The 27,050-nt window shown below is 45.6% G+C and overlaps 1 protein-coding gene across 1 annotated transcript in view; it reads right to left on the bottom strand.

The window, feature by feature from the left end:
- Positions 1 to 15,607, bottom strand: part of METTL16 (methyltransferase like 16) — a 36,124-nt gene extending 20,517 nt beyond the window's left edge. The window contains exons 1-3 of the mRNA XM_029082302.2: positions 15,478 to 15,607; positions 11,324 to 11,452; positions 1,332 to 1,531 (exon numbers count right to left, since the gene is read on the bottom strand). Of these exons, the coding sequence (XP_028938135.1) occupies positions 1,332 to 1,531; positions 11,324 to 11,451 (328 nt within the window). The 5' untranslated portion in view covers position 11,452; positions 15,478 to 15,607. The remainder of the gene's footprint in view (positions 1 to 1,331; positions 1,532 to 11,323; positions 11,453 to 15,477) is intronic.
- Positions 15,608 to 27,050: the final 11,443 nt, after the last annotated feature.

The raw sequence follows: 27,050 nt of genomic DNA, 5'->3' as shown, positions 1-27,050 counted from the left end.
CTCACCACCCAAGAGTTCCCAAATGGTCGGACTTTACCCTGGGAAACATCACCTCGTATTTTACAGCACTTTTGCATATAACTCTTAAATTATATATTATAAATTATTTACATTAATGCCTGTTTCCCCACTAGACTCTCAGCTCGCTGAGGGTGGGAATGTTTCTGCCAACTCTTGTTGTACTGGACTCTCCCAAGTGCTTAGTACAATGCTCTGCACATAGTAATGCTCTGCACATAGTAAGAGCTCAATAAATACCAATGATGATGATGATGTATAAAACTCAAATTCCAAAACAGCAAAACACTGGACTTCCTTTGTCAATATCATCCTAAGCCACCCTGGGCCTGGCCCAACCCAATCTGAGCCTACCAGGCAATAAAGAAATCTGAGATCTAGCACACCCTGAACCCTGAATTTTTAAAATTGAGACTGCTAGGTGAATGTATGATAAATGCCCTGAAGGGTGACTCCAGACATTGATCCATCAATTGTATTAGAGTGCTTACTATGTGTCAAGCACTGTACTAAGTGCTTGAGAAAGAACAATACAAAAGAGTTGGGAAAAGCTCTCCCTTTCCACAAGGAGCTTACAGTCTACAGGGGAGATGGGAACAAAGTTCATATTTCAGTGTATATTCCTAATGAAAACAAAGCACGATCCAGGGAAAGCTCTAAACCCCAAATCCAAATTAACCCAGATGATGCTCACAAATGGTTAGTGATAATAATAATATTGGTTTAGCACTTACAGCATGACGGGCACTATACTAAGCACTGGGGTGGATTCAAGGAAATGGTGTTGGATATAGTCCCTGTCCCACATGGGGCTTTCAGTCTCAATCCCCATTTTACAGATGAGGCACAGAGAAGCCACGTGACTTGTCCAAGGTCAAAAAGCAGAGAAGTGGTGGAGCTGGGATTAGAACCCATGACCTTTTGGTTCCCAGGCCCATGATCTATCCACTACACCATGCTGCTTCTCTAGGTTCACTACAGGGCAAAAACCATAGTTGTTTGGAAATCTCTAGATACCACACTATCTTTCTGGATTTTGTACCGACAGTCCTCAGTCAAGGGAATCAAGAACAGGGCAACCCTGAGTGCTGCAAATCAGAACAAAGTTTTCTTTGTAAGCCCTTGCAATCCTGGACTTTAAAACAGGTGGTAGGTCTGACTAGTGTAACATTTCTTTGTCCTGTTTCTTTCATATTCTCCATGGGCAACCAGGGGGGAACTCTACTGAGAATCCTCCCTTACACAAAATGTTACGACACCGAGAAGTCCGTGATCCAAACAAGTGCCTGACCAAAAATGAGAAACCCACACACCTATGTCAATTCCCCGTCGGAGGGTATTTTTGAGAGAGTCGTGGTGACCAATTAGATCTTCCACCCAGTGAATGTAGTTGAGTCTCAAAGGAACTGTGGGAATGAGTCTCTCCAATGGGATGTCAATGGTCAGTCCAAAATCTTCCTTCAATAGAGTGCAGGTCAGAGCTCTGACTGCTTCAGGGTCCTTGAAATTAAGACTGAGGGAATAAAAACAACAACAAAAAAAGCAAAAAAACAGAAATAAGTGTCTGTCTCTCTCTCTCTCTCTCACATACACACACACACACACACACATCCCTTACTGACAACACTTCTTCCCTTCGGCCACACACTCCGCAGCAGAAAAATTGTCCTTGTATTCTTTACACCAAGCACTGGGAACCAAAAATGGTTGCCATGCCAATCAATGAGAATGCCCAGGGGAGAAGGCAAGGTGTTTATGAAAGGATCTGCGGCTGCAATGCAGACGTTGCTTTCAGTTGCAAGCTTTCATTCCCCAAAACCTGTCCCCTCAGCCTCAGGCACCCAAGACCAAAACACTGGAGGTGGAATCTGCGAACTAGATGAGGTGGGGAAAAATAACAATCATCTAGCACCAGAGGCTGCCACAGTCTGACCCTTTTCAGTTTATTTACAAGGCACTTAATTTTAAAAAGAAAAGGCTGTGGGCCAGCAGAAATTAGGGGAAGCTAAAATATAGCAAGTTTATCCTGTTAAATTGCCCAGGCAATGGATGCATCTTCTATCAACTTAATGAAATGAATAGGGGGAAAAAAAGGGTGGGGAGGGGTTTGGTTGTGGGTTGTTGTTTTTTTAATGGAACGAACTGTAAAAATTAACTATAACATTTCACCACCTTAAAAAGGGTACCAGACAACTAAGGGTACTTGTGGAAATCAGATGAATTAAGTCCACGGAACCATATCGTAATTTGGCCATCACTAGGACAATTCAGTGTGCAAGCAACCATGAATACGTATTTCTGCTTCACTCACTGCAAAACCTTCAGAGCTTATTTCCACATCAAAAATAACGGTTAGGCTATAAGGCAAGCCTTTGTGTTTTCACATTAAAAGCAATGAGACCTCAATGGCAGCTAACTAAATACTAGATCAATAAAGGGCATAAGAGAGATTCAACATTTAAGCAATTTAAATAGTAAACGGTGAGAAGAATATCCCGTTTCACAGTGATTGCCCCGCGGTAATCGGCTGAGTAACTGCAAAGGATGGGCCACCTCCATTTCCTTTGATGCATCAGAAGAGTCGTTTTTACATATGTAAAGAACTTCCCTGGGGGTTCTACAAGATGGTTAACTTGTGGCCACTGCACTAGGACATTTAAATGAATTTACCTCATTTGGGCGACAATGGCACCTTAATCAATTATTTCACCTTATTATTGCCCATGATAAGTGAGCAGAACACAGTTCCGACAAAGAGTGCCTGTTCAAAGACTCGAGACTTCCAATATGGAGTTTCAGAAATACTATGCAGGAATTTACCCATAAGTTTAATTTGCCACTCAGCAGGATCACACAGAACCATGTGGTCCCTCTGGGCAAGAAAGCAATTTATTAGCTCTTCTTATCACTCCCTTCCTCCTACCCTAACCCCGATATTTGCGGAGGAAATAAATTGGTCCTTATTACAGTTGACTGTTTGACAGAACTTGAAATAAGAGAATGGCCTTTCCTACCCCTACCCCTTTCCAATCCTTTCCCAGTGATTCCTAAAAAGTGTTTAAAATAACACACACACACACACAAACCCCCAAACTATAAACCATGGGTAGAAGGGCTGATAATACAGTGAAAACTCAATGCCTCTGAACCGATTCTCCCAGCGTGTGGACTCCATATTCCAATAGCTAAGGGACCACTTTCTCTCTATCCAGAACTCCTAAAAAAATGCTTTGCATGCAGCCAGTGTCAGGATTTCTTGTCTATCCCCAGACCCATGTGGCTCAATCAAGAAAATGATTAGGTATTTAATATCACAAGTGGGTAAGTGAAATTATCTTTAGATTCCTAGACAGTGAAGAGAATTCACAATGAATGTGCACAATCCTTTTGTTAAATAAAGTAGGCTGGGGAATATTTTGATCCCCGCAAGAATCAAAAATTGGAGGACACCATTTTAACACTGCTCTCTGCTATTGATAATCTGTACGGATGAGATTTTCCTTTTTTCTGGGTCTGATTCTTCTCCCAAAGAAAAAATGCAGTATTATTCCTTTTCTATTACATTTTAGCCATTCAGTCAGATCCAGTTTTAAGTAAAGTTTATGATCTTGGTCTTCTACTTCCTTTCTTAGCTACCATTCCATCACCAGAAAAGCAGCTCTCCAAGGTCACCAAAGATTAACGTGACCTGTGATGCTTGAAAGTATTAAGTCTTAATACAATATATTATCTAGGAAAGATGAAATCCACGATAAGTCCAGAATAAAATAATGAACTAACAGTGGCCATCTTAATCCTTAGCCAGCAACTGAATATGCACATGTAAGATGGGTCCTGTAGACTATACGTTCCTTGTGGGCAGGGATAATGCCTACCTACTCTGTTTACTGTACTTTCTCAAGCACTTAGTACAGTGTGCTAAGTGTTCAATAAATACCATTGACTGACTGATCGGTTAGGCCCCACTCAAGTCACTGAATCCTTTAGAAAGCCACTTTCTGCTAAAAGGCAGTATAGTGGGGAGAAAGCCCAGAAATCCAAAACACCCCTCTTTTTTATCCCTTGACACCAATGATCACACAAAAATAAGTCAAAGAATGAAAAGTGGCGTGGACCTGTGGGGAAAAGATAAACTGCGGGGAGTTTGTTTTCTTAAAAAGTGGGCAGATTCTAATGGAGAGAAAGCACCATGATATCTCCATCTGTGAAAGCAATTCCTACAGATAATGCTGCTAAAGCCTGAGAACTAATTACATTACTTCAGGAAGACGTGTCTGGGGAAACAGGAACAGCAATGTGATTAATGCTAACCTAGTCCTTTCAGTGCCACTGCACTGTTTATATACAGATCTTAACACTCCAAAAAACCACCCCCCCAATTTGCACTCCTCATATATCTGGAACCCAAGGACACCTACTGTGAGCAAAGAATTGTACAGAAGATGCTAAATAGCACAAAGAGCGACTCAAACACACTGTAGATGTCATCTCTAGTCTTACTCTAGTCTAACGGAAGGAAGCCAACTGAGAATTGACTTAAAAGGGCTCTTGGCTTTTTCATTACCAGAATTTGAATAATTTTCCACTTTGGAGAAAATTCAAATGCCAAGTAGGCAGAATTCTATTTGTAAAACATATTGGAGTAGCCTAACTGGTTTGGGAAAGATAGCCCCAGAGACACATGAAGATTCAAACAACCTGGATTTAGGAAAGGCCTTATTTCGAAGCTACCAAGAAACCAAAATGAACTACAATTAGAGTGCGTACGGGAATTCGGAAATTTATTCCATGCTTCTCACTTTTTGTTTACATGTTTAGTATCACAAAGCAGCTATTGTCCTGAGGATCTTGCGTGTGTGTCGGATGTTCTAGGAACAACTGGCTGAGGGCAGGAATACAATATTACTATTATGTATATGTCTGTGGCAAGATGCAGTCCTGTAATCCAGGGCAGAAACAATCATTTGACTCTAGCGGAGGCCAAAGCTGATATCATAACTGGCACCCAGGCCTGCGGTCTCCCAGGCCTATCCCAGCTTCAGTAACCATCTACTCTGTAAACACCAAGTGGCCCAAAACTGGAGCGACGATCTATTCCAAACCCCTCAGACCGGGGGTCAGCTGGTTCGAAATGAATAAGGGTCACCCTTGTAACCGAAGAGCAGCTGGCATGAACTGTTTGAATAGTAGAAAGCCCAGATCGGACCAATCGCTTCCTTGTAAAAGGTCACTTTTCAAAAGGCACCCGACCTCAGAACTATAACTGCCACAGTCAGGTACGGTTTTGAACCATGTCCTTCACATAATCTTTTTAATCGTTCTGAGAAGCAGGTGAATTTTTTCTCCCCCGATCTGCACCACCTCAGCTGATGTACCGGCTTAGGAGGGAGGTGAAAGAGGAAAAAGGAAACGAGTAACACTTTGAGGTCCCTGTTCCTCCAGAACAAGGCAGGTCCAGCTGGGTATCTGTTTCAGTTTATCGGTGGGGGTCATAGCGTGAGGATTTTAACAAACCTTCTGTTGATTAATAAAGGAAAATGATGTTAGACCATTGACAGCTTCAGATGCAAATGAATTCAACAGCGCACGCAGTATTCAGTGTTTTTCTCACCCCTCACGCCTCACTCTCAGAAATGGATTAAGGTGAATTTTCAACTCCTTTTTCATTGAGAAACAAGACAGAGAGTGGGTTTATGTGATACTAAGGCAGAGTGACAGTGTTCCAATTGAACTTATAAATCTTTGCTAGAGATTTTAAGCATTCAATAAATAGGACTGATTGAGTCCAGAAAAGGGTCGACAGCTATTTTACCATGACAATCAATCAATGGTTTTTATTGAGAACTTACTATGTGCAGACCACCTTACTAAGCACTTGGGAGAATTCGGTACAAGATAGTTGGCAGCTATGTTCCCTGTCCACAACCAGTTTACAGTCTCGAGAGGGAGCAGACATTGCTATAAATAATTTATAATAATATAATTGAAAGATAAGTACATGAGTGCTGCGGGGTTAAGTATAGTTCTGTCAAAGGGCCTGGGAAGAAAACACACTACATAACCTCAAGACTCTTTTCTGCCCTGGAATTCTAGAACTGCAAATTAAGTACCACTGCTGTGGCTTCAACAGGAAGAAACAGAATAGATAAAAGGTAAAAATTAAAATCACAAAGAAAAGGAATGGATGTAAAAACCTTCCAAACACTAAGAGAACCTGAGGGATTGATTTTTTAACAAACTCCCACTTGGACCAGCAGGAGGAAAGTTAAAACAACTGCTCGACTTTAAAAGTCGGCCAGACAACACACAAGTCTCAATCAAAGCAAGGAGGGGAAATTATTCTGAGGTTGAAGTGGGAGAACTGGCAATGAACCGGTCTGAGCTTGAAAACTTTGAATCCAGGAAGGCTTATTCAAGCCCTCAGCAGGGGTACCGAGTCACTCAGAACCAGAAAAATGCTTTCCAAAACAAGAGCTGGGGCTTCATTAGCTAGAGGCTCAGCAATCGATTTGTAAGACTAGTTACTTGGAGTGAACTCTCTCTTCAGGAAATAAAGCAAAAAGGCAGTTCTGAAAAGCAAATGATGATGGTCATTAAAAGAATAAAGATGGTGATTTTAAGGAAAAGGTCAAGGCATGAAAGTCACAGGTTCTTGGATGATGATGTTTTTCCATCAAGAACACCTAGGCTACCAGAAAAATGGTTCTGAAAACTAGTTAACTCTCCAACTAAACACACACATTTGCAAAACAACCAGGTTTGTTTTCTGAAAATAACTTTTAATTTTAAAGTGCATTGTATACTGAGACAACTTCAGGTATTCTCTCGTGTGCCAACCCCCTTTATCAGTCACTAACAACTGGGACTACTCTGCAATATCGACTTTTCCTACCACTCCTGATCTGTCTTGTTCTAGATCCCGCTAAGTAACAAAACTAATTACCCCTGGTAACTATTTGATCATTTTGATTTTATGACTAAAAATATAGTCATAATTGATCTGGATCAAATCAAATCTGTCCTTAGTCCTGTACTGGCCTGTGTTTTAAGGACAACCTCTTACTATTCTATTAAAAGCTTACATTTAGGTAATTTCTTTGAATGTAACCTGTTTGGCACTGGAACAACTGCTAGAATCTAAACCTCATCGAGGGTAAGGATCAGGTCTACTTATTCCACTGCACTTTCCCAAGAGCTCAGTTCAGTGTTCTGCATGCAATAAACACCAAATAAATATCACCGATTCATTGATTAATTGGAGTAGTGTGGTCTAGAGGAAAAAGCACAGGACTAATGTTAGGAAACTGCCCAGATTAGCCACTTGCCTGCTTTATGACCTTGGCCAAGTCACTTGAATTCTCTGTACATCAGTTTCCTCAACTGTAAAATGGAGAAGCAGCGTGGCTTGGTGGAAAGAGCACGGGCTTGGGAGTCAGAGGTCGTGGGTTCTAATCTCAGCTTCACCACTTAAGAGCTGTGTGATTTGGGTAAGTCACTTAACTTTCCTGTGCCTCAGTTATCTCATCTGCAAAAAGGGGATTAAGACTGTGAAACCCTCGTGGGACAACCTCATTACTTTGTATCTACCCCGGTGCTTAGAACAGTGGTTGGCTCAAGGTAAGTGCTTAATAAATACCATTATTATTATTGCTTTATGGCTATTAAATATCAGTTCTCCCTCTCCTTTCGACTGTGAGCCCCATGTGGGACAGGGACTGTACCTGACCTTGATTATCTTGTATCTACCCCAGCATTTAAGCTTTGACATAGTAAGTACTCCAATACCACAGTTACTAGTACTATTAATGATAATAATAAGTGGGTTTGACTGACAGAAATCCTCAACAAAACATATGAAATCATACAATTGTAAAGCAATCAGAAGAGATTTCTACATAAAGTTTTACGTACGAAGTAACCAGCTTCAGTTCAGCTGTTAGCGCCAGAGAAATCAAAGCCTATGCTAACAATTTAGGGATTTAACTGAAATTCTCAAGGCGAAGAAGTGGCATGAGCTAAAGAACAGCAGCTAAAAAGAGGAAAGCATCTCTCTGAACCCCAGTTTCCCTACCTGGGAAAGGAATTGCTCTCCAGTCTCCCTTCTGTACTGTCCTCTTCCAAGCACTTAGTACGGTGCTCTGCTCAAAGTATAAGCACTCAATAAATATCACTGATTGATTCAAGTTCTGCTCTGCTCAACCTAACCAACTGCAAAGTATTTTCTGCTTTATAAAACCCTGCTCCTTACCCACCCAGCTAGGCTTTGCTCCTTTGCTCCTCCCCTCAAACCTCACTTTCCCTTCTAGATGCCTATTTGCAGGAAGCACGCTGCGTACTCAAGAGATATGATAGGGAGAACGTAGGCAGAGATCACTTCTGAAGTGCTTCAATACACTATCCTAATGGATTTCAAACTTCCCTACGATTAGCGGCTTCGCCATCTACTCAGATGACTTGCTGGTGAATAACAAATCTGTGTCCAGTAGATTTTTCACAAGGTTGCAGATCAGTAGAACTGACATGCAGCTGAAGACAGCCTTGAAATGCAGACAAGTGTAAAGGTATTAGACAGAAGAATAACCCCTCCCACTTTATTTCAGAAGAAAATGAGAAAGGCCCTGATAACTGAAAAATGCTTCTTCAAATGTTATTTATTTTACTGTTCTGTGCACCAAATTCTAAGCTACACTGTCACCTGACTGGTTTAATTGTGGCCTTAAATTCTCATTTGCTAAGTCTTTTAATGTTTTTAAATAGGCAGTTTACTGTATAATTTAATAATATAAAAACTATGTCCTATCTTGTACCTATCTTGGTCTGGTGTTTATTTATTTCCTTGCAACTTAATTAATAATCAATTTCCCAATAACACATTTATTTTCCACCTGTAGATATAATCATTTTTCAAATGGGTTATCCAGATCCTACATTCCTGTTGCGCTATAGACAGGAAGGGAAAGGGAAGCGGTGTTATTCTTATTCCTAGCAATAAGATTAATAACAGTATTTTGTAGCACCTATTACATGCCAAGCACTCAACGAAGAGCTTGGGTAGATGTAAGATAATCAGGTTGGACAAAGTCCCTGTCCTACATAGAGCTCACCCATGTAATTAATTTCTCACTTTTTCTTTGAACACTTTTTATTATCTTTTGTTTTTGCCACTTCACCACCACCCCAAACCCCTACCAGCCACTAAATTTTCTTATATATTAACTGCATCTGCTTAAACCCAATATCTTTTCTGTCCTATTTTGAATACATAGTTCAAAATATTTCATATATACATGGAAACACGTACTGCCCAGTTTTGACTGTTGTCATACATTTAAGAATAATAAAGGTCACAAATCACATATCGAAGTTATTACACAGAAACAATGAAAATCACCCTGACCTTTCTAGTTGGATTGTTTAATAATTTAAGGGCTTACTATGTGATGAGCTATGGGGTAGATACAAGGTTACTTGCTTAGTGAGAACATAGGACTGGAGATTTATGGGTGTCCTATGGTCAGAAAATTCACTGCTTTGACTATTTGTAGTAGCCTTCTTCTCTTCTTTTGGAGGTCATATTAGACTGCATTAGTTTTAAAAGAAGAATTAAGGAAAAGAGTAAAACAAAAAAGTCGTTCTTGCTTTAATTTAATGGGCAAGGGATCTTTGTGATGCTAACATCTGATACAACGTTACCCAGTCCCAAAGATATTGGAGATGCTAAGAAAGGACAAGGAGATTTGGGTACAACGTTAAGCAAATGGGTACAATAAAATTACTCTCACTGAGTTTACACTCTCTTTAATAATAATAATAATAATGTTGGTATTTGTTAAGCGCTTACTATGTGCCGAGCACTGTTCTAAGCGCTGGGGTAGACATAGGGGAATCAGGTTGTCCCACGTGGGGCTCACAATCTTAATCCCCATTTTACAGATGAGGGAACTGAGGCACAGAGAAGTTAAGTGACTTGCCCACAGTCACACAGCCGACAAGTGGCAGAGCTGGGATTCGAACTCATGAGCCCTGACTCCAAAGCCTGTGCTCTTTCCACTGAGCCACGCTTTAGACCGTAAGATCACTGAGGGTGGGGAACGCGGCTGCCAAGACTTGTATTGTACTCTCCCAAATGCTTAGTACAGGGTTCTGCACACAGTAAATGCTCAATAAATACCATTGATTGATTGAGCTAGCCAAATAAAATCCACAAATCCCAAACAAAAAGAATCCTACAAAAAGCACTAAAAGTGCTAATCTTATACTCTCTCAACTTGTCTAGAAATCCACCCCAAAAGGGCCTTTTCAACTATTTCTGGCACTCATACAACCCACGAAACAATGAATACAGAGTTGTGACAAGAGAAACCAAATGCAGAGCAAAACAGCTCCCATATAATCCCGGATGTATAACAGACTGCAAAGACAGAAAGAGTACAGGCCTGGGAGTCAGGAGACCTGGGTTCTAATTCAGATTCCACCAGTTGGTTCTGTGGCAAATCACCTGACTACTCTGTGCTTCGGTTTCCTCACCTGTAAACTGGGGCTTAAATACCCATTCTTTCTCTTCCCACCCAATCTGAGAGACAGGGCCTATGGGACAGGGATTGTCAGATCTGATTGTCTTGTATCTTCCCCAGCACTTAGTACAGTGTTTGGCACATAATTAGCACTTAAATACCACAACTGTTCTTATTAAAAATTTTCATTTCTTCCCCCATAGTCCCAAACCACAACTGCCAATTCTATGTTGGGCAGGGAGTGGTGAAGCAGGATTACAGCTCCTTAGTTCTCCTGTGATACAGAAGCTACACTACCTACTAACTCAGCAGGCTGGCCTAGTGGACAGAGCACAGAACTGGAAGTCAGAAGGACCTGGGTTCCAATCCTAGCTCTGCCACTTATCTGCTGTGACCTTAGAAAGTCACTTCACTTCTCAGTGCCTCAGTTACCTCATCTGTAAAATGGAGATTAAGACTGTGAGCCCCATGTGGGACAGGGACTGCGTCCAACCTGATTAGCTTGCATCAATCCCAGTGCTTAGTACAGTATCTGGCATGCAGTAAGCACTCAAACATGTTTTTTTTAAAAAAAACAAAAACCCCTCACATTACAGTATGCACATGTTAAATGATGGCCTACATACAACTTTCTATCCTATGCAGACATGATGCATTTGGCCCAAAAAACTCTCCCAAATTTATTAACAGGGCTCTATCCTGAAAATGGGTCAGAGGAGAAATGAGTGTACTTCAATATCATGCTACTAAAATTCCATGCAAGTCAAATACCCCTCAGCCCATTGACTTACCTCACTCTTCCAGAAAGATTGATCTGGACATGCTGCTTAAAATCTGGATATTTGGAGGCCAAGAATGCAAAGTCAGGAGGTTTGTCTTTGTACCTGTTCCTTACATGCATCGACTTATTCAGCGCCATCCTAAAAGAAATAAATGGTGGTATACTTGGTAAATAGTACTTAATATATACGCCAATCATTATTCACCCCATGAATAATTTAAGTCATCATCGATGTCTATTTTGGACAATCAGTTTAAATGCTAGATGTCAGTGTGATGTGAAGCCAAGAGTGTTATGGTCAATGGGGGTACACTGCATGCTGCCAACTGAGGTTTCCATAGAGGAAGAGATTGAAAACACCTCCTCTCAGAGGTGATCCTTCTGGCCAGGGAATGTCTACTAATTCCGTTGTTCTGTACTATCCCAAGCTCTTAGTGCAGTGCTCTGCACAAAGTAAGAGCTCAATAAATATCACTGATTCATATTCATACTTTCCTGTCAGGGCACTGGAAAGAGCATGGATCCCGGCTCTGTCCACAGTGGATACTCCAACAGAGGTAAGTTTAGTAGGCACTTACCCAGCTGGTCACACTTCCACTTCCTCTAGATAGAGCCAATAGTGTGCTCTGGTTTTTGTTTTTTTAAGTAGGACAACTTTTAGAGAACTAATGCTTTATTACATGTTAGATGTGAAAATGTTAAGTGGATATTAAGTTTTAGGATTCTGAAACCTTCTTCGAAAAGTGCTCTGGGTCAAATATAACAGTATACTATTAGTCATCTTGGAAGAAGGGGAAAGGGCTTTGGGGTATCTCAGAGATGGACAATAGCAGCTGCTCCCAAATTCAGGAGTCAAACATCATCCTCCCTTCGCTTTGACCTTTACCACCTTAGATGAGACCAAAAAAACTCCAAGCCCCATGCGGACAGGGTCTGTGTCCTAATTAATCCATATATACCCCAGTGCGTACAACAGTATTTGACACACAGTAAATGGTTAACAAATACCATAAAAAACTAAGTTGCTTCTCAAATGCAACACACCAGGTTTTTCTCTTTTAAAATCAAAATACGGTATTACTTACCATTTGAACTTCCATCACTTAGCTCCTGCTTATTTTTCCCACTAGCAGAACATTCATTTCACTGCAAACGCCTACAGTTTTGCACCAGTCATTATTTCCCTCTACATCCATATTGATGATTTCCAATATTCTACAAGCATTTACTAGAACGTAAAGTTTGAATCGAAGACTAAAGTTAAATTCCACAGCTACTAATTTTCTCGTGTGAATACTAAATGAGGGATATGTCAGTAACACACAGTAATAAACTTGTCAGACTTCCAAGTTCTTCAAAGAGCTTTCTGACAGCAACCTACAGAGGTGAGATGGCTTTCAAAATGATTCCTTTAGAAATAGATGCAGTGCATTTAGGAATTCATTATTTTCACTCTTTCCAACATGTTCGGCCTGTTCTTGCTATAGTCACTGACCCTGGCTAGAGATAGCATTGGAGCTGCTTGAGTCATGGCATTTTTAAAAGAACATCGGGAAGGAAAATCATACAGAGATTTATCTGGGGCATAATCCCCAACAAGAAAACTCAGATTAGAGAAATATAGCTCAATGAACACTTTTATCTTTGAAACAGAAAGAATGGCACCCAAACAGAGCTTACAGCATTTCACAGCTCAAACTTCTCTGTATTGGGTGGGGTTTATATCTGATGAAGACTATGTACTACTGGCAGTCTAAAACCAAAAATCATATGAAGCAGCATGGCCCAGTGGAAAGAGCACGGGCCTGGGAGTCAGAGGACCTGGGTTCTAATCCCAGCTCTGCAACTTGTCTGCTCTGTGACCTTGGGTAAGTCACTTAATTTCTCTTTGCTGCAGTTACCCCATTTGTAAAATGGGGATTTATACTGTGAGCCCCATGTGGATCATGGACTGTGTCCAACCTGATTATATCATCTCTATTCCAGCGCTCAGAACAGTGCCAGGTGCATAATAAGCAAGTAAAATATGATTTTTTAAAAATCCAACTTTCAAAATCTACTACCTGCTCTCTCTTCCTCAAACTGAGAGGCCCATTTGGAGCAAGGTTTGAGCCTACCCAACATTTAGCACAGTGCTCTGGCCCATGATAAATGCTTAAGTACCATATTTATACTTATCTGGAAAAAAATCAGTCACCCAGAGCTGATGCACATCATAAAACAAACAACTATGACAATAAAGTGTACCTTACATTGCACAAAATTTCTAGCCAGGAAAGATCATTTTCCTTTTTCTCCTAAAGGGAAAAAGAATTAGGCTCTGGCTTCTCAGGAGAGTTATGAATATTGCTGAAAGACTCCATGTGAAAGGCATCATAAATGGACAACTATTTCCTTGTTACACTATTTAGGCACAGTGTGGCTTAGTAGAAAGAGCACAGGCCTGAGAGTTAGAGGATCTGGGTTCTAATCCCAACTCCACCACTTACCTGTTATCCACTCAATAGTATTTATTGAGTGCTATGTGCAGGGCACTGTATTAAGCGACTGGAGTGTACAATTCGGCAACAGATAGAGACAATCCCTGTCCAATAACGGGCTCACAGTCTAACCCTGGGCAAGTCACTTCACTTCTCTGTGACTCGGTTACCTCATTTGTAACTGCTCTCTCTCCTGTGAGTCCGGTGTGGGCCAGGAACTGTGTCTGATCTAATCATTCTGCATCTTCTCCAGTGTTTAAAGCAGTGCTTGACCCACGGAAAACGCTTAACAAATACCACCGTGATTAGAAGCAGTGTGGCTTAGTGGCAAGAGCACAGGATGGGGAGTCAGAGGACGTGGTTTCTAATCCCAGCTCCGCCACTTGTCTGCTGTGTGACCTTAGGCAAACCACTTACCTTCTCTGTGCCTCGGTGACCTCATCAGTAAAACTGTACTTAAGGGCTTACTGTGTGTCAAGCGCTGTTCTAAGCATTGAGGTAGATATGTGGGGCTGTCTTCATCCTCATTTTACAGATGAGATCACTGAGGCCCAAAGAAGTCAAGTGGCTTGCCCAAGGTCATATGGGCGACAAGTGGCAGAGAGGGGATTAGAATTCACATCCTCTCTCAAGTCCGTGCTCTTTCCACTAAGCCACACTGCTTCTGCTTCTTCTTCTTACCATTAAAATGGGGTTTAAAACTGAGCCCCACGTGGGACAACTTGATCACCTTGTATCCCCCTCAGCGCTGAGAACAGTGCTTTGCACATAGTAAGCACTTAACAAACACCATCATTATTATTCTCTGTGCCTCAGTGGCCTCATCTGTAAAAGGGGGATTAAAACTGTGAGCCCCACGTGGGGCAACCTGATGACCCTGTATCCCCCTCAGCGCTGAGAACAGTGTTTGGCACATAGTAAGCGCTTAACAAATGCCGTCATTATTATTCTCGGTGCCTCAGTGGCCTCATCTGTAAAATGGGGATGAAGACTGTGAGCCCCACGTGGGACAACCTGATGACCCTGGATCTCCCCCAGGGCTTAGAACGGTGCTTGGCACATGGTAAGCGCTTAACAAATGCCATTATTATTCTTCTCGGTGCCTCAGTGACCTCATCTGTAAAATGGGGATGAAGACTGAGCACCACGTGGGACAACCTGATGACCCTAGATCGCCCCCAGCGCTTAGAACAGTGCTTGGCACATAGTAAGCGCTTTACAAATACCATCATTATTATTCTCGGTGCCTCAGTGACCTCATCTGTGAAATGGGGATGAAGACTGGGCGCCCCACGTGGGACAACCTGATCACCTTGTATCCCCCCCCCCAGCGCTGAGAACAGTGCTTGGCACATAGTAAGCGCTTAACACATGCCGTCATTATTATTCTCGGTGCCTCAGTGACCTCATCTGTAAGATGGGGATGAAGACTGGGCGCCCCACGTGGGACCACCTGCTGACCCCGGATCTCCAGCGTTGAGAAGAGAGTTCTGCACATAGTAAGCCTTTAACAAATACCAACATTAATGCCAATTAAACGGGGGAGTCGGCGGCCGAATAAAGGGTGAGGGAGCAGTCCGTCGGCAGGTGTTGCCGCCAGGCCGCGGCTCCTCTCCTCAGCCCCCATCCCCTCGGCCGCCGCTCCTCGTCCGGCCGGTGCCCGTCGTGGCCCCCCGGCACCCACCTTCGGTCCGGTCGTCCTGCCGCGGTCCTGCCGCGGCCCCGCCGGGCCTCCTCCGCTCCTCCGGCGGCCCCTCAGTCCCGTCGGTGGCGCCGCTGCCGGCGCGCCGCCATCTTGGGCCGCCGGAGGGGGAGGACGACGATGACGCCCGGCCCGCCACATCTCGCGATATTTGGGCGGGACGGGCGCGAGGTCGGCTCGCGGCCGGCGGCCAGCCCGGGCAACGGAGGAAACTCTCGCGAGAGCCAAGGAACCACCTCTCCCCCTCCCCCCACCCGCGCGTGCGCCCCAAATTGGGCGCGCGCGCGTGTGTGGGTGTACGTGTGCGCGCACCGCCACAAGGGGGCGCCGGAAGCGGACTAGGGCGGGCAACTATAACTATAATGTCCGTATTTGTTCAGCGCTGACTATGTGCAGAGCACTGTTCTAAGCGCTGGGGTTCTTTCCAAAGTAAAATACTTAACAATATTCATTCAATAGCATTTGGAGAAGCAGTGTGGCTCAGTGAAAAGAGCGGGGGCTTCGGAATCAGAGGGCATGGGTTCGACTCCCTGCTCTGCCACTTAGCTGTGTGACTGGGGGCAAGTCACTTAACTTCTCTGTGCCTCAGTTCCCTGGATTAAGATTGTGAGCCTCACGTGGGACAACCTGATCACCGTATATCTACCCCAGCGCCTACAACAGTGCTCTGCACATAGTAAGCGCTTAACAAATACCAACATTATTATTATTATTATATCTGTTCTGCCCTTCCGTCCAAAGCCCTCAGGACGTTCGCCAACTGGTTTTCGTCGTGGAAAAAGCCGGTTGGGCCCAGGGCTCCCCGAGGTTTCCCGGCTTTGTCGGTTCCAGACTGTAAGCGTTGGCTGCGGCAGCTGCAGCTCGGGGGTCTGCCAAGGCATCTGTAAATATCCCTCGCCCGCAGGTTGCCCAGGGCCAACAAAGAAAACTGGCCAAACCCAAAGAGCAAATCCCCTCCGCCTAGATACAATTAAATCTCCGAGGCGAGAAGTGGAAAGGTGGAAGTCAGAGCGGTCGAGAGAGCGAGGGGATCTTTCCTTCTTTTCCCTTCTAGGCCCAGGCTGGGTCAGAGGGAGGGACAGGCGGGGGAGGCCCTGGGGATGGAGGACCAGGCCCGGCTCTTCTCCCGGAATTCATTCAATAGTATTTATTGAGCGCTTACTATGTGCAGAGCACTGTACTAAACGCTTGGAATTTACAAACAGCATGGCTCAGTGGAAAGAACCTGGGCTTGGGAGTCAGAGGTCATGGTTTCGAATCCCAGCTCTGCCACTTGTCAGCTGTGGGACTGTGGTCAAGTCACTTCACTTCTCTGGGCCTCACTTCCCTCATCTTTAAAATGGGGATGAAGACTGTGAGCCTCACGTGGGACAACCTGATTACCCTGTATCTTCCCCAGCGCTTAGAACAGTGCTCTGCACATAGTAAGCGCTTAACAAATACCAACATTATTATTATTATTATTACAATTCGGCAAGATAGAGACCATCCCTGCCCAGTGACGGGCTTACAGTCTGGTCGGGGGAGACAGACGGACAAAAACAGTAGGAATAAATAGAATCAAGGGGATGTACATGTCATTAACAAAATACATAGGGTAATAAAAATATATACAAATAGATTGGTCGTGGGCCCCGGGGTTCCTGTTGTGGGGACACGTCCCGCCGGGGAGCGGCTGCAGAGCAGGGCCTTATCCTTGGATCGCCGGGGGACTGGGACACCCCCCACACACAGACCAGGAGGTGCGGGACCCCCCCGGGAGGATGGTGGGGGACGGGGGGGTCCCCTCCGGGAGGTGGATGGTAGGGGGCAGGAGTCCCCTCCGGGACGATGGTGGGTGGTGGGGGGCCCCTCCTGTAGGCAGATTTTGGGGGGGTGGGGGTCCCCTCCGGGAGGATGGTGGGAGGTGGGGGTCCCCTCTTGGAGGCGGATGATGGGGGGCGGGGGTCCCCTTCGGGAGGCGGATAATCGAGGGGCGGTGTCCCCTCCTGGATGCAGAAAATCGGGGGGCGGGGTCCCCTCCTGGAGGTAGATGGTTTGGGGGGCGGGGGTCCCCTTCTGGAGGCAGGTGGGGGGGCGGGGGTCCTCTCCGGGAGGATGGGGGGAGGCGGGGGTCCCCTCCTGGAGGCGGGTGATGGGAGGGGCGGGGGTCCCCTCCTAGAGGCCGATGATGGGGGGCGGGGGTCCCCTCCGGGAGGCGGATGATAGGGGGCGAGGGTCCCCTCCGGGAGGATGGTGGGGGGCGGGGGTCCCCTCCGGGAGGATGGTGGGAGGCGGGAGTCCCCTCCTGGAGGCGGATAAGCGGGGGGCGGGGGTCCCCTCCGGGAGGATGGTGGGAGGCGGGGGGTCCCCACCTGGAGGCAGATGTTGGGGGGCGGGGGTCCCCTCCGGGCAGTGGCCGGTCGGGCCCTTGGGCCTGCAGGCGGGCGGGGCGGCTGCGGGGGAAGATGATGCAAGAGAGAGTCCGGGGGGGCCGGGGGCCACCTTGGGAGGCTCCTCCGACCCATCTGTCCTGAAGGCGAGCCAGGAAAACCAGGAAAACCAAGCCCCGGAAACAGCGCCCGGAGGGGAAGCCGGGCCGGGACGAGGGAGGGAAAGATTTCTCACTCCTTTCCAAATTACCTGGATTCCCACACCCTAGGCCGTAAACTCGTGGTGGGCTGGAAATGTGTCTGTTTATTCTGTACCCTATTTATTTTGTTAATGAGGTGTAATTCCCTTGATTCTATTTATCGTGATTATATTGTCTTGTTTTTGTCCCTCTGTCTACCCCGATTAGACTGTAAGCCCGTCTAGGGCGGAGCTGGTCTCTTATCTGTTGCCAAATTGTACCTTCCAAGCGTTTAGTACAGTGCTCTGCATAAGGTAAGCGCTCAATAAATACTATTGAATGAATGAATGAAGACTGTCATACTCTACTCGGTTTATATTATTATACCGAACCAGGGTGGCCTAGTGGATAGAACACGGGCATCAGAGTCAGAGGTCGTGGTTTCTTATCCTGCCTCTGCTACTTAATAATAATAATGGTAGTATTTGTTAAGCCCTTACTATGTGCCGAGCACTGTTCTAGGCGCTGGGGTATTTACCAGGTAATCAGGGTGTCCCACGTGGGGCTCACCGTCATAATCCCCATTTTACAGAGGAAGTCACTGAGGCGCAGAGAAGTGAAGTGACTTGTCCAAAGTCACCCATAATAAGTGGCAGAGCCGGGATTAGAACTCACAACCTCTGACTCCCAAGCCCGTGCTCTTTCCACTAAGCCACGCAGCTGTGTGACTTTGGGCAAGTCACTTCACTTATTTGTGCTTCAGTGAACTCATCTGCAAAACAGGGTTGACTGTGAGCCCCACGTGCGACACCGTTTACCCCAGCACTTAGAACAGTGCTTGGCACATGGTAAGCACTTAACAAATACCATTATTATTATTATTATTATTATTGGATAGAGCACCAGCTCATCTTCATTTGGACGCGTCTGCCTGGCATTGTGGATACCTGGGCCTGGGACATGGGTTCTAATCCTGACTCCGCCACGTGTCTGCTATGAGACCTTGGGCAAGTCATTTTACTTCTCTGGGCCTCAGTTACCTCAACTGTAAAATGGGAATTGAGACTGAGAGTCCCACGTGGGGGAGGGACTGTGTCCAACCTGATTTGCTTGTATCCACCCCAGTGCTTAGTACAGTGTCTGGCACACAGTAAGCGCTTTACAAATAACAAAATTATTACTATTACTACTAATAAAAGCTGGCTAGGTCTGACTGCAGGGCCAGCATTATGATCTACTCTCCTAAGCGCTTAGTACAATGCTCTGCACACAGTAAACCCTCAATAAAGACTACTGAATGAATGAATAATCTAACGAGTTTCCATTCAACAAAAGGTGTATGTGCATATGAATGACTGACTGTGAGGTCACTGACACCATGAAAACAATCATGAGATAGAAAATATCAAACCCACTTTACCACAACATTCATTCAAACAGTCGGTAGAATGTTTGAATGGTACAGCTGGCTAGCCATTATGTGGATTCATTTTTCACTAACATCGCAAATGGAAGAGGGCCAGTTCTCCCGGCCTGGAGCGCTACTTAGTCTGCAATCTGCTTTGCCTTCCCCGTGTTGTTCAGTTTCAGGGCTGCACTGGACTCTGGTTTTCCTGCAGGGTATAAGTCATGCGGAGGAGGTTTCAGAGCCGAATGAGAGTCTTGTTATATTTCCAGGGATTGGAACTGAGCCAGCCGGCAAGTCGCTCTTTCCCCATCTGAGAAATGGGTGTGACCTCAGTGTGTGATCCTGGGAATAAACCCTCCTAACCCCCACCACCGTTTCACCCCAGCTTCCACTCGGCAGCTGGCTTCTGGTTGGATTCTGGGGTCCGGTCCACTCTCAGTTTGGGGGACACCAGTCAAGTTCTCTGTGGCCATCCCTGTACATTCCTCTAAGGACATTAGGATAATTCCCGGCACAACCACCTGCACACGAGAAACACCTTCCCCTCAGGGTTCTAGAGTTTGGACCACAGCCTCCTCTGCCCTGACATTCTCCCCCAGGCCAGAAGGCAGGTATAGGATAGAGACCTGCCCTAAAGTCAACCAGCAAGGTCAAGGCAGAATCAGCTAATAACCTTAGACCCTCAAGTCCTTCTCTTATCTTCCTTACTAATAACAGTCATCATTATGGTATTTGTTCAGTGCTTACTATCTGTCAGCCACTGCTGCGGCAGATTCAAGGTCATCAGATTAGATCAGAACCAGGCCCTATCCCACATGAGACTTGCAATCTAGAAGACATGGAGAGCGGTTCTCTAATATCCATTTTACATGTGAGGAAAGTGAGGTTCAGAGAGGTTAAGTAACTTGACCAAAGTCACACAGCAGACAAGAGGCGGAGCTGGGATTAGAACTCACGATCTTGACTCACGGGCCTGTGCTCTATCCACTAAGCCATGCTACCCTGTCTGGCTTGGGGTCAGGAGGGACTGGGCTCCCTCTTATTTCTCTAATAATAATAATCATAATTCTAGTATTTGTTGAGTGCTTACTATGTGCCAGGCACTGTACTAAGCATTGGGGTGAATACAAGTAAATTGGGTTGGACACAGTCCCTGTCCCTTATGGGGCTCACAGTCCCAATCCCTATTTTACAGCTGAGGTAATTAGTGTCCCCAGGGACTACTGTGCTTATGCCCCTGGATTTTTGGCTTGGGCAAGGCTCAAGTGGGAGTCTCATTCATTCATTCAATCAGTCATATTTATTGAGCATTTACTGTGTGCAGAGCAGTGGTCTCACTGAACCCTCCTTAATTGGGAAATGGGTATAGTGCCCTGTATTAAGCACTTGGGAGATACAACAGAAGGCCAAGACTTATGCTTTCCAAGGCGGGGGGGGGGGGGTTTCTGCAATTTTTTCAACATTTTCTTCCTTTGTAAGCTCTGTCATTCAATCATATTTATTGAGAGTTTTCTGTGCGCAGAGCACTGTACAAAGTGCTCAGAAAGTACAATTTGGCAACAGATAGAGACAATCCCTACCCAATAACTGGCTCACAATCTAGGAGCTCTTTGTGGAGAGGGATCTTATCTACCAAATCTAATATACTGTACTCTCCCAAGAGCTTAGTATGGTGCTTGGCATACGGTAATTGCTCAATAAATACACCACTGATTGATCGATTTATTGGTTAAAGGTCTTCACCAGTGTCAGAATAACACACTGGGCAGAGGGATGAACATAGAAGTCAGTGGATTTTCAAAGGAGTCTCCTTGCTGGAGCTTTCGGCCCATTACATTATAAATCTCTCAGGCACGGCCTCTTTTTCTTCTACTCTATGTGCCTGGGTGCCTTGGGCTGTGTTCTGTTTATTCCTTCATTCAGTTGTATTTATTGAGCGCTTACTGTGTGCAGAGCAATGTACTAAGCATTTGGGAAAGTACAATACAGCAACAAAAGTGGCAATCGCTGCTCATAATAGGTGTTCAAGAAACGCTGTGAGGATTTCTGCTTTCAAACCCTTGAGAAAATGCCAATCCCACTTTTGGTCATCCTGGAAAGCATGACTGAGTGCCACTTTCACGAGGCCTCTTACTAATAATACCCCCTTGTCAATCAGATCCATCAAAAGTATGTATTGAGTGCCTCTGTGTGCCAGCAGGATACTAAGCACCTGAGAGAGTACAATAAAGTTAGTACACATGGTTCCTGGCCTCAGGGAAATTACAATCTAGCATTTCCTGCTCCCTCTGAAGACCTAGGAAACAACCTTGGTCATTGTGGCTGCTGGCAAAGGGGGACTGGCAACCCAGAAAGGAGGTATGAATGTACCATTATCTACAGTAAAGATAATTTATCACAATGGAATCTACATAAGTGATGTAAGTGATGAGCATTTTTGGTTTCTTACAGAGAGAGTCTTCCCTGTCTAGGATAATGAACAGTGAGCCAGATCCAGGACCATCTTCTCCAGCTACTGAATGATTCTTTTACATTTTTTTCTCCCCCTTCTTTCCCTTCCTCTCTTTTCCACTGTTTTCTTCTTCTCTCTCCCTTTTCTCACCCAAATGCAAATTAGGCAGTTTGAGGAGGAGGGAGGATATATTACCCAATGAGACTTCACCAAGAGGTATTTATTTGAGACCAGACTCGCATTCCTGTTCACATTTTTTAGACGCACAAGTAAAATGAAACATCTGGGCTCTAATGACCCTTGGCTGCCAACTTCCATCAGCCTTTGCCCAGGGTCCTCAGCAGTACAAGGAGTCTAATAATGTCTACCTTCATCCTGGCTCCTTTGTCACTGCCCATCCTGAGCTCTGCAGACACCTGGGTTTCATTCACAGTATTTGATTCCTTCTCGGAAGACAAAACCCCAAGGAATTGACAGGAAAAATGCAGAGTGGTGGGGGGGAGGACAGGGGAAGGGGAGTGGGAACCAAAATAAAGTGGCAGAGGGGCTGCCCATGAAGAAGTTATCATCTAGGATCAAAACCCCTGGGGTTTTCTCCCACTTGTCTTTTGTGCAGGATCAGGCTAACTTAACTAACAAAGAAGTCTGGCCTTGAGGGGGGTCTCTTGTTGTGAGAGGAAGGATGGGGAGTGTTTCCCTGCTGTTTGTGGAGTGGGTCTCCCCGCTACAGAGGGAGCCTCCATCCAGATCATTTTCAAATATCCCTTCCTTTCCTGACTCTACCACCCCTGCTTGTCGCTGCTGTGGATTCTGCCTGGGATTCAACACGGCAGGGTCTGTCTGATTTTTTTTCTAAACTCCATAAGATTCTGTTCCTTGCTCGGTGTTATTTGAAAACAGCCTTGCAGATAAGCCAGAGCTCTGCGCCAGCCCAGCCAGCCAGCAATCTTAGGGACCCAACCAGGATCACAGACAGAGCTTCAGAATTAACTGAGTTTTTTAACAATAATAATAATGCTATTTGTTAAGCACTTACTATGTGCCAGGCACTGTACTAAGCACTGGGGTGGATATAAGCAAATCAGGTTGGACACAGTCCCCGTCCCATGTGGGGCTCACAGTCTCAATCCCCATTTTATAGATAAGGTTACTGAGGCCCAGAGAAGTGAAATGACTTGCCCAGGGTCACAAAGTAGATAAGTGGTGGAGCTGGGATTAGAACTCATGACCTTCTGACTCCCAGGCCTGTGCTCTATCCACTACAGCATGCTGCTTCTCTACCCAGACCCCTCTCCGCAGACTGGTTGGGACTGACAATCGAAGGCAGTAGCTTGATCATTTTGGAGTAGCTCACCACAAAATAATTAAAATGACAAATACTTGAAGTGAAAATTTCAGATTTCTGAACTTTGTAAAATGCTTATTTGTCTAAATTCCTCCTATTTAAAAGCAAGTCTCATCATTAGCCTACTTTTAAAAAGGTGTGGCTGCAAAAACTTTGTAGTGGCCACTGCAGCGGCCACAGGAAAATAGTTCTTGACAATCACTGGTCTAGACTGGCTTAACTGGCTTGTCGTGGGTGAGTCCCAGGCGCCCCGTAAACATTAAGTGACGACTCCTTAGTGCTCAAGTTTACCTGTCAGGAAAATGGGATTCGTGCCACCTGCCTTAAGGGAGTGGTAATGGAGGCATGGTTTGTTGTGGGGAGATGGAAGAATGGAAAGTCTGAGAATGCCTCAGATTACCCTCCTCTGTTCTATGGTTTACCTCTGGGATGGGAATACCAGCCAAAACAGAATACTGTAGTACTTAACTCTGAGAACTCAACAAAACCAATCAATGAATCAGATTTATTGAGTGCTTACTGTGTGCAGAGCACTGTTCTAAGCGCTTGGGAGAATACACTATAACAGAGTTGATAGACATGATCCCTGCCTACTGGGAGCTCACAATCTAGAGAGGGAGACATATATTAACAGAAATTGTGGATATGTTCAAAAGTGCTGTGGGGCTGAGGATAGGGCGAATAAAGGGTACAAATCCAAGTGCAAGATGACAAAGAAGGGAGAGGGGAGTAGGGGAAATGAGGGCTTAGTTGGAGAAGGCCTCTTAGAGGAGAGATGATATTAATAAGGCTTTGAAGGTGAGGAGAGTGATTGTCAGGAGTGAAGGGGAGTGGGGAGGTTACAGGCCAGGGACAGGACATAGGCAAAGGGTCAGTGGCGAGATAAATCCAAAGGGCCAGGATAAGATGACAGATGGGACAGCAGTCAAGAAGGAAAATGCCTTCCATTGATGGTTTCCAGCCTAGAGAGGACATGGATCCTAAATTCATCAACTTGCAATGCCCATTGGTTAGTCAAGTATCTTGGGAGGTCAGGATAAAAGGACACTCTGTACCTAGGGACCCAGAGATCCTCAGGGTCGACAATAATAATAATAGTGGTATTTGTGAAGCACTTACTGTGTGTCAAGCAGTGTTCTAAGCAATGGGGCAGATACAAGGTAATCAGATTGGACACAGTCCCTCTCCCATATGGGGCTCACGGTCTTGATCCCCATTTTACAGATGAGTTAACTGAGGCACAGTAAAGTGATTTGCCTGAGGTTATGCAACAGATACGTGGCAGAGCCGGGATTAGAACCCACGTCTAGTGCTCTTTCCACTAGACCGCGCTGCTTCTCCAGCCCACAGGTCTCCTACAAATCAGAGTGCAGAGACTGTGAGGTTCCAGGAGGATCCTGCTAGGAAGATAGTAGGGCGGGGGTTGTGAGAGCGGGATCCATTAATTAGGCCCTAGATGCGCTCCTTCAGCTGCTCTGATGAATCAGACATCCTTATCCAAAGCCCACTACTGCTAAGGACGGTGACCAATGGACCAATGGTCCCTGCATTTTTACTAAGACAGGTGAAGAATGAGCGGAAGACAAAGCATGTTCCTCTTGGCTTTGACCTTTAAAGGTTATCTACAGTGTTCCAGGCTCCTTGTTCTCTGGCCAAGCACCTCTGTCGATGCCTAGGCGAGGCAGGCCTCTCTCACTCACACAGGGACCACCTGGAGATCAAGCAGCTGCTTACCTCTTTAAATCTGCCCCTTCTCTATCGCGCCCACCCCCTCCTCCTGCAGGCGTTCCCCCTGAAACCCTCCCTCTCAGGTTCCAGAGTAGCAGAGCCCCCCGCATTCTCCCTCACTGGCCAGGGCCTCTGCCGCGGTCTGCCTCCAGCAGTCAGAGCCGCCTGGTCACTAGGTAACAGCGGCTGGCATGAAGAGCCTCTGGAGGCATTTGGCGAGCTCAGCATTTTTCTTTCGCCAGCTATTTTATTGTCATTAGGATGTTTCTCCCTCTCCTCCCAAGGGGCAGTAGGCGGTACAGCCCCGAGCCAAAGCCTACCTTCCCCTTCCCATCCACCGGAGGAGAAAAGATGTCGTCCGGCTATACAAGTGCTGGCTTCCTTGGGCTGTTCTCATTTCGGGGGAGAGGAGGGAGGATGGTGAGGTCCGAGGAAGTTGAAGAATAATATTGACTGCGGTCAGTCACCAAAGAGCCCTGGTTGGCTCTTCGGGCCTCTGATCTTCTCACTGGGCTAAACATGACGTAGTGGATAGAGCACAGGCCTGAGAGTCATAAGGTTGTGGGTTCTAACTCCAGCTCTGCCACTTGTCTGCTGTGTGACCTTGGGCAAGTCATTTGATAATCATTTTACAGATGATTACAGTTCCCTCATCTGTAAAATGACGATTGAGATTGTGAGCCCCATGTGGGACAGGGACTGTATCCAGACTGATTTGTTTGTACCCACTGTAGCACTGTAGCACAGTAGAGGGCCTGGCACATAGTAAGCATTTTTAGAAATACCACTATTATTATTATTAGCCTCATTCCTCAGCCTGTCCTGCTCCACCTGGATCACTAAGGTCTCTGGGTCCATTCTGGGTGTCCCCAGCTGGTTGTACCCAAGGGCTGGAAGGTTGGGGGTGTCCCAAGGTGGGATAGATCGGGTGGGGGGTGGGCGTGTGTGTGTGTGTGTGTGTGTGTGTGAGAGAGAGAGAGAGAGTTGGGGAGTAAGCTAGGACTAGGGGGGTAGGCACTTCTGATTCCTCCTTCTAGGAGCATCTGGGAGTGTTTCCAGCATATTATGCTGGAATATGAAGGCCCCACACTCATTCATCTTCCACAGAGCCCCTGCTTATTAATGGGAAAGCTGCTGGACAAGATAAAGAAATGACTGTGGAGGAGATGAATGGAGCTCTGCCTGCCTCGGTGACAGGGAAAATGCCTGGGGTCAAACAGATTATCCCGGGAAGTTCAGTTCCTCCTGTCCTCCCCACTGCCTGATGCTCGGGGCCCTGCCCCTGCAAAGCCATCCAGGCAGTTCTGGAGGGAAGCTCCCTCCCATTCCAGTTTCTTGGGTGGTTCTGGGGTTTCCAGACAAGCCTCCCAGAGGGAAGTGCTTAGGCTGGGTTGCTGGGACCAACCCCCCTGCTGCTTCTCAACCTCCAAATCTGATTCTTCTTTAGGCTCCCCCTGGGGAATCCACCACACAACAGGCCTCGATTGAAAGTTAAAAAGCCGGTACCCCTCTGCCTCCGGCCACACAGTCGGGGCAGAGCATTCTGCACAAGTTAGCCTAACTTGAGTAATAGTAATAATGATGGTATTTGTTAAGCACTTACTATGTGCCAAGCACTGTACTAAGCGCTGGGCTAGATACAAGGTAATCAGTCCCACGTGGGGCTCACAGTCTTAATTCACATTTTACAGATGAGGTAACTAAGGCACTGAGAAGACCTCTGACTCCCAATCCCGTGCTCTTTCCACTAAGCCACTCTGCTTCTCTTCTTCTTGTTGCTTGAAGCAACGAGACCTAGTGGAAAGGACCTGGGAATTAGAGGACTAGTGTTCTAATCCTTGGCTCTGCCAGTTGCCTGCTGTGTGACCTCGGGCAAGGCATTTAACTTCTCTGTGCCTCCATTTCCTCATCTGTAAAAATGGAGATTAAATATCTGTTCTCCCTTCTCCTTAGACTGTGAGCCCCATGAGGGACAGGGACTGTGTCCGACCTGATTAACTTGTCTCTACTCCAGAATTTATAGTGCTTGTAATATAGTAAGTGCTTAACAGATACCATAATAACAGTTACT

This window comes from Ornithorhynchus anatinus, chromosome 17, assembly GCF_004115215.2.
Source record: "Ornithorhynchus anatinus isolate Pmale09 chromosome 17, mOrnAna1.pri.v4, whole genome shotgun sequence".
In the NCBI taxonomy this organism is placed as follows: Eukaryota; Metazoa; Chordata; class Mammalia; order Monotremata; family Ornithorhynchidae; genus Ornithorhynchus; species Ornithorhynchus anatinus.
This window is presented reverse-complemented; position numbering and strand designations above follow the sequence as displayed.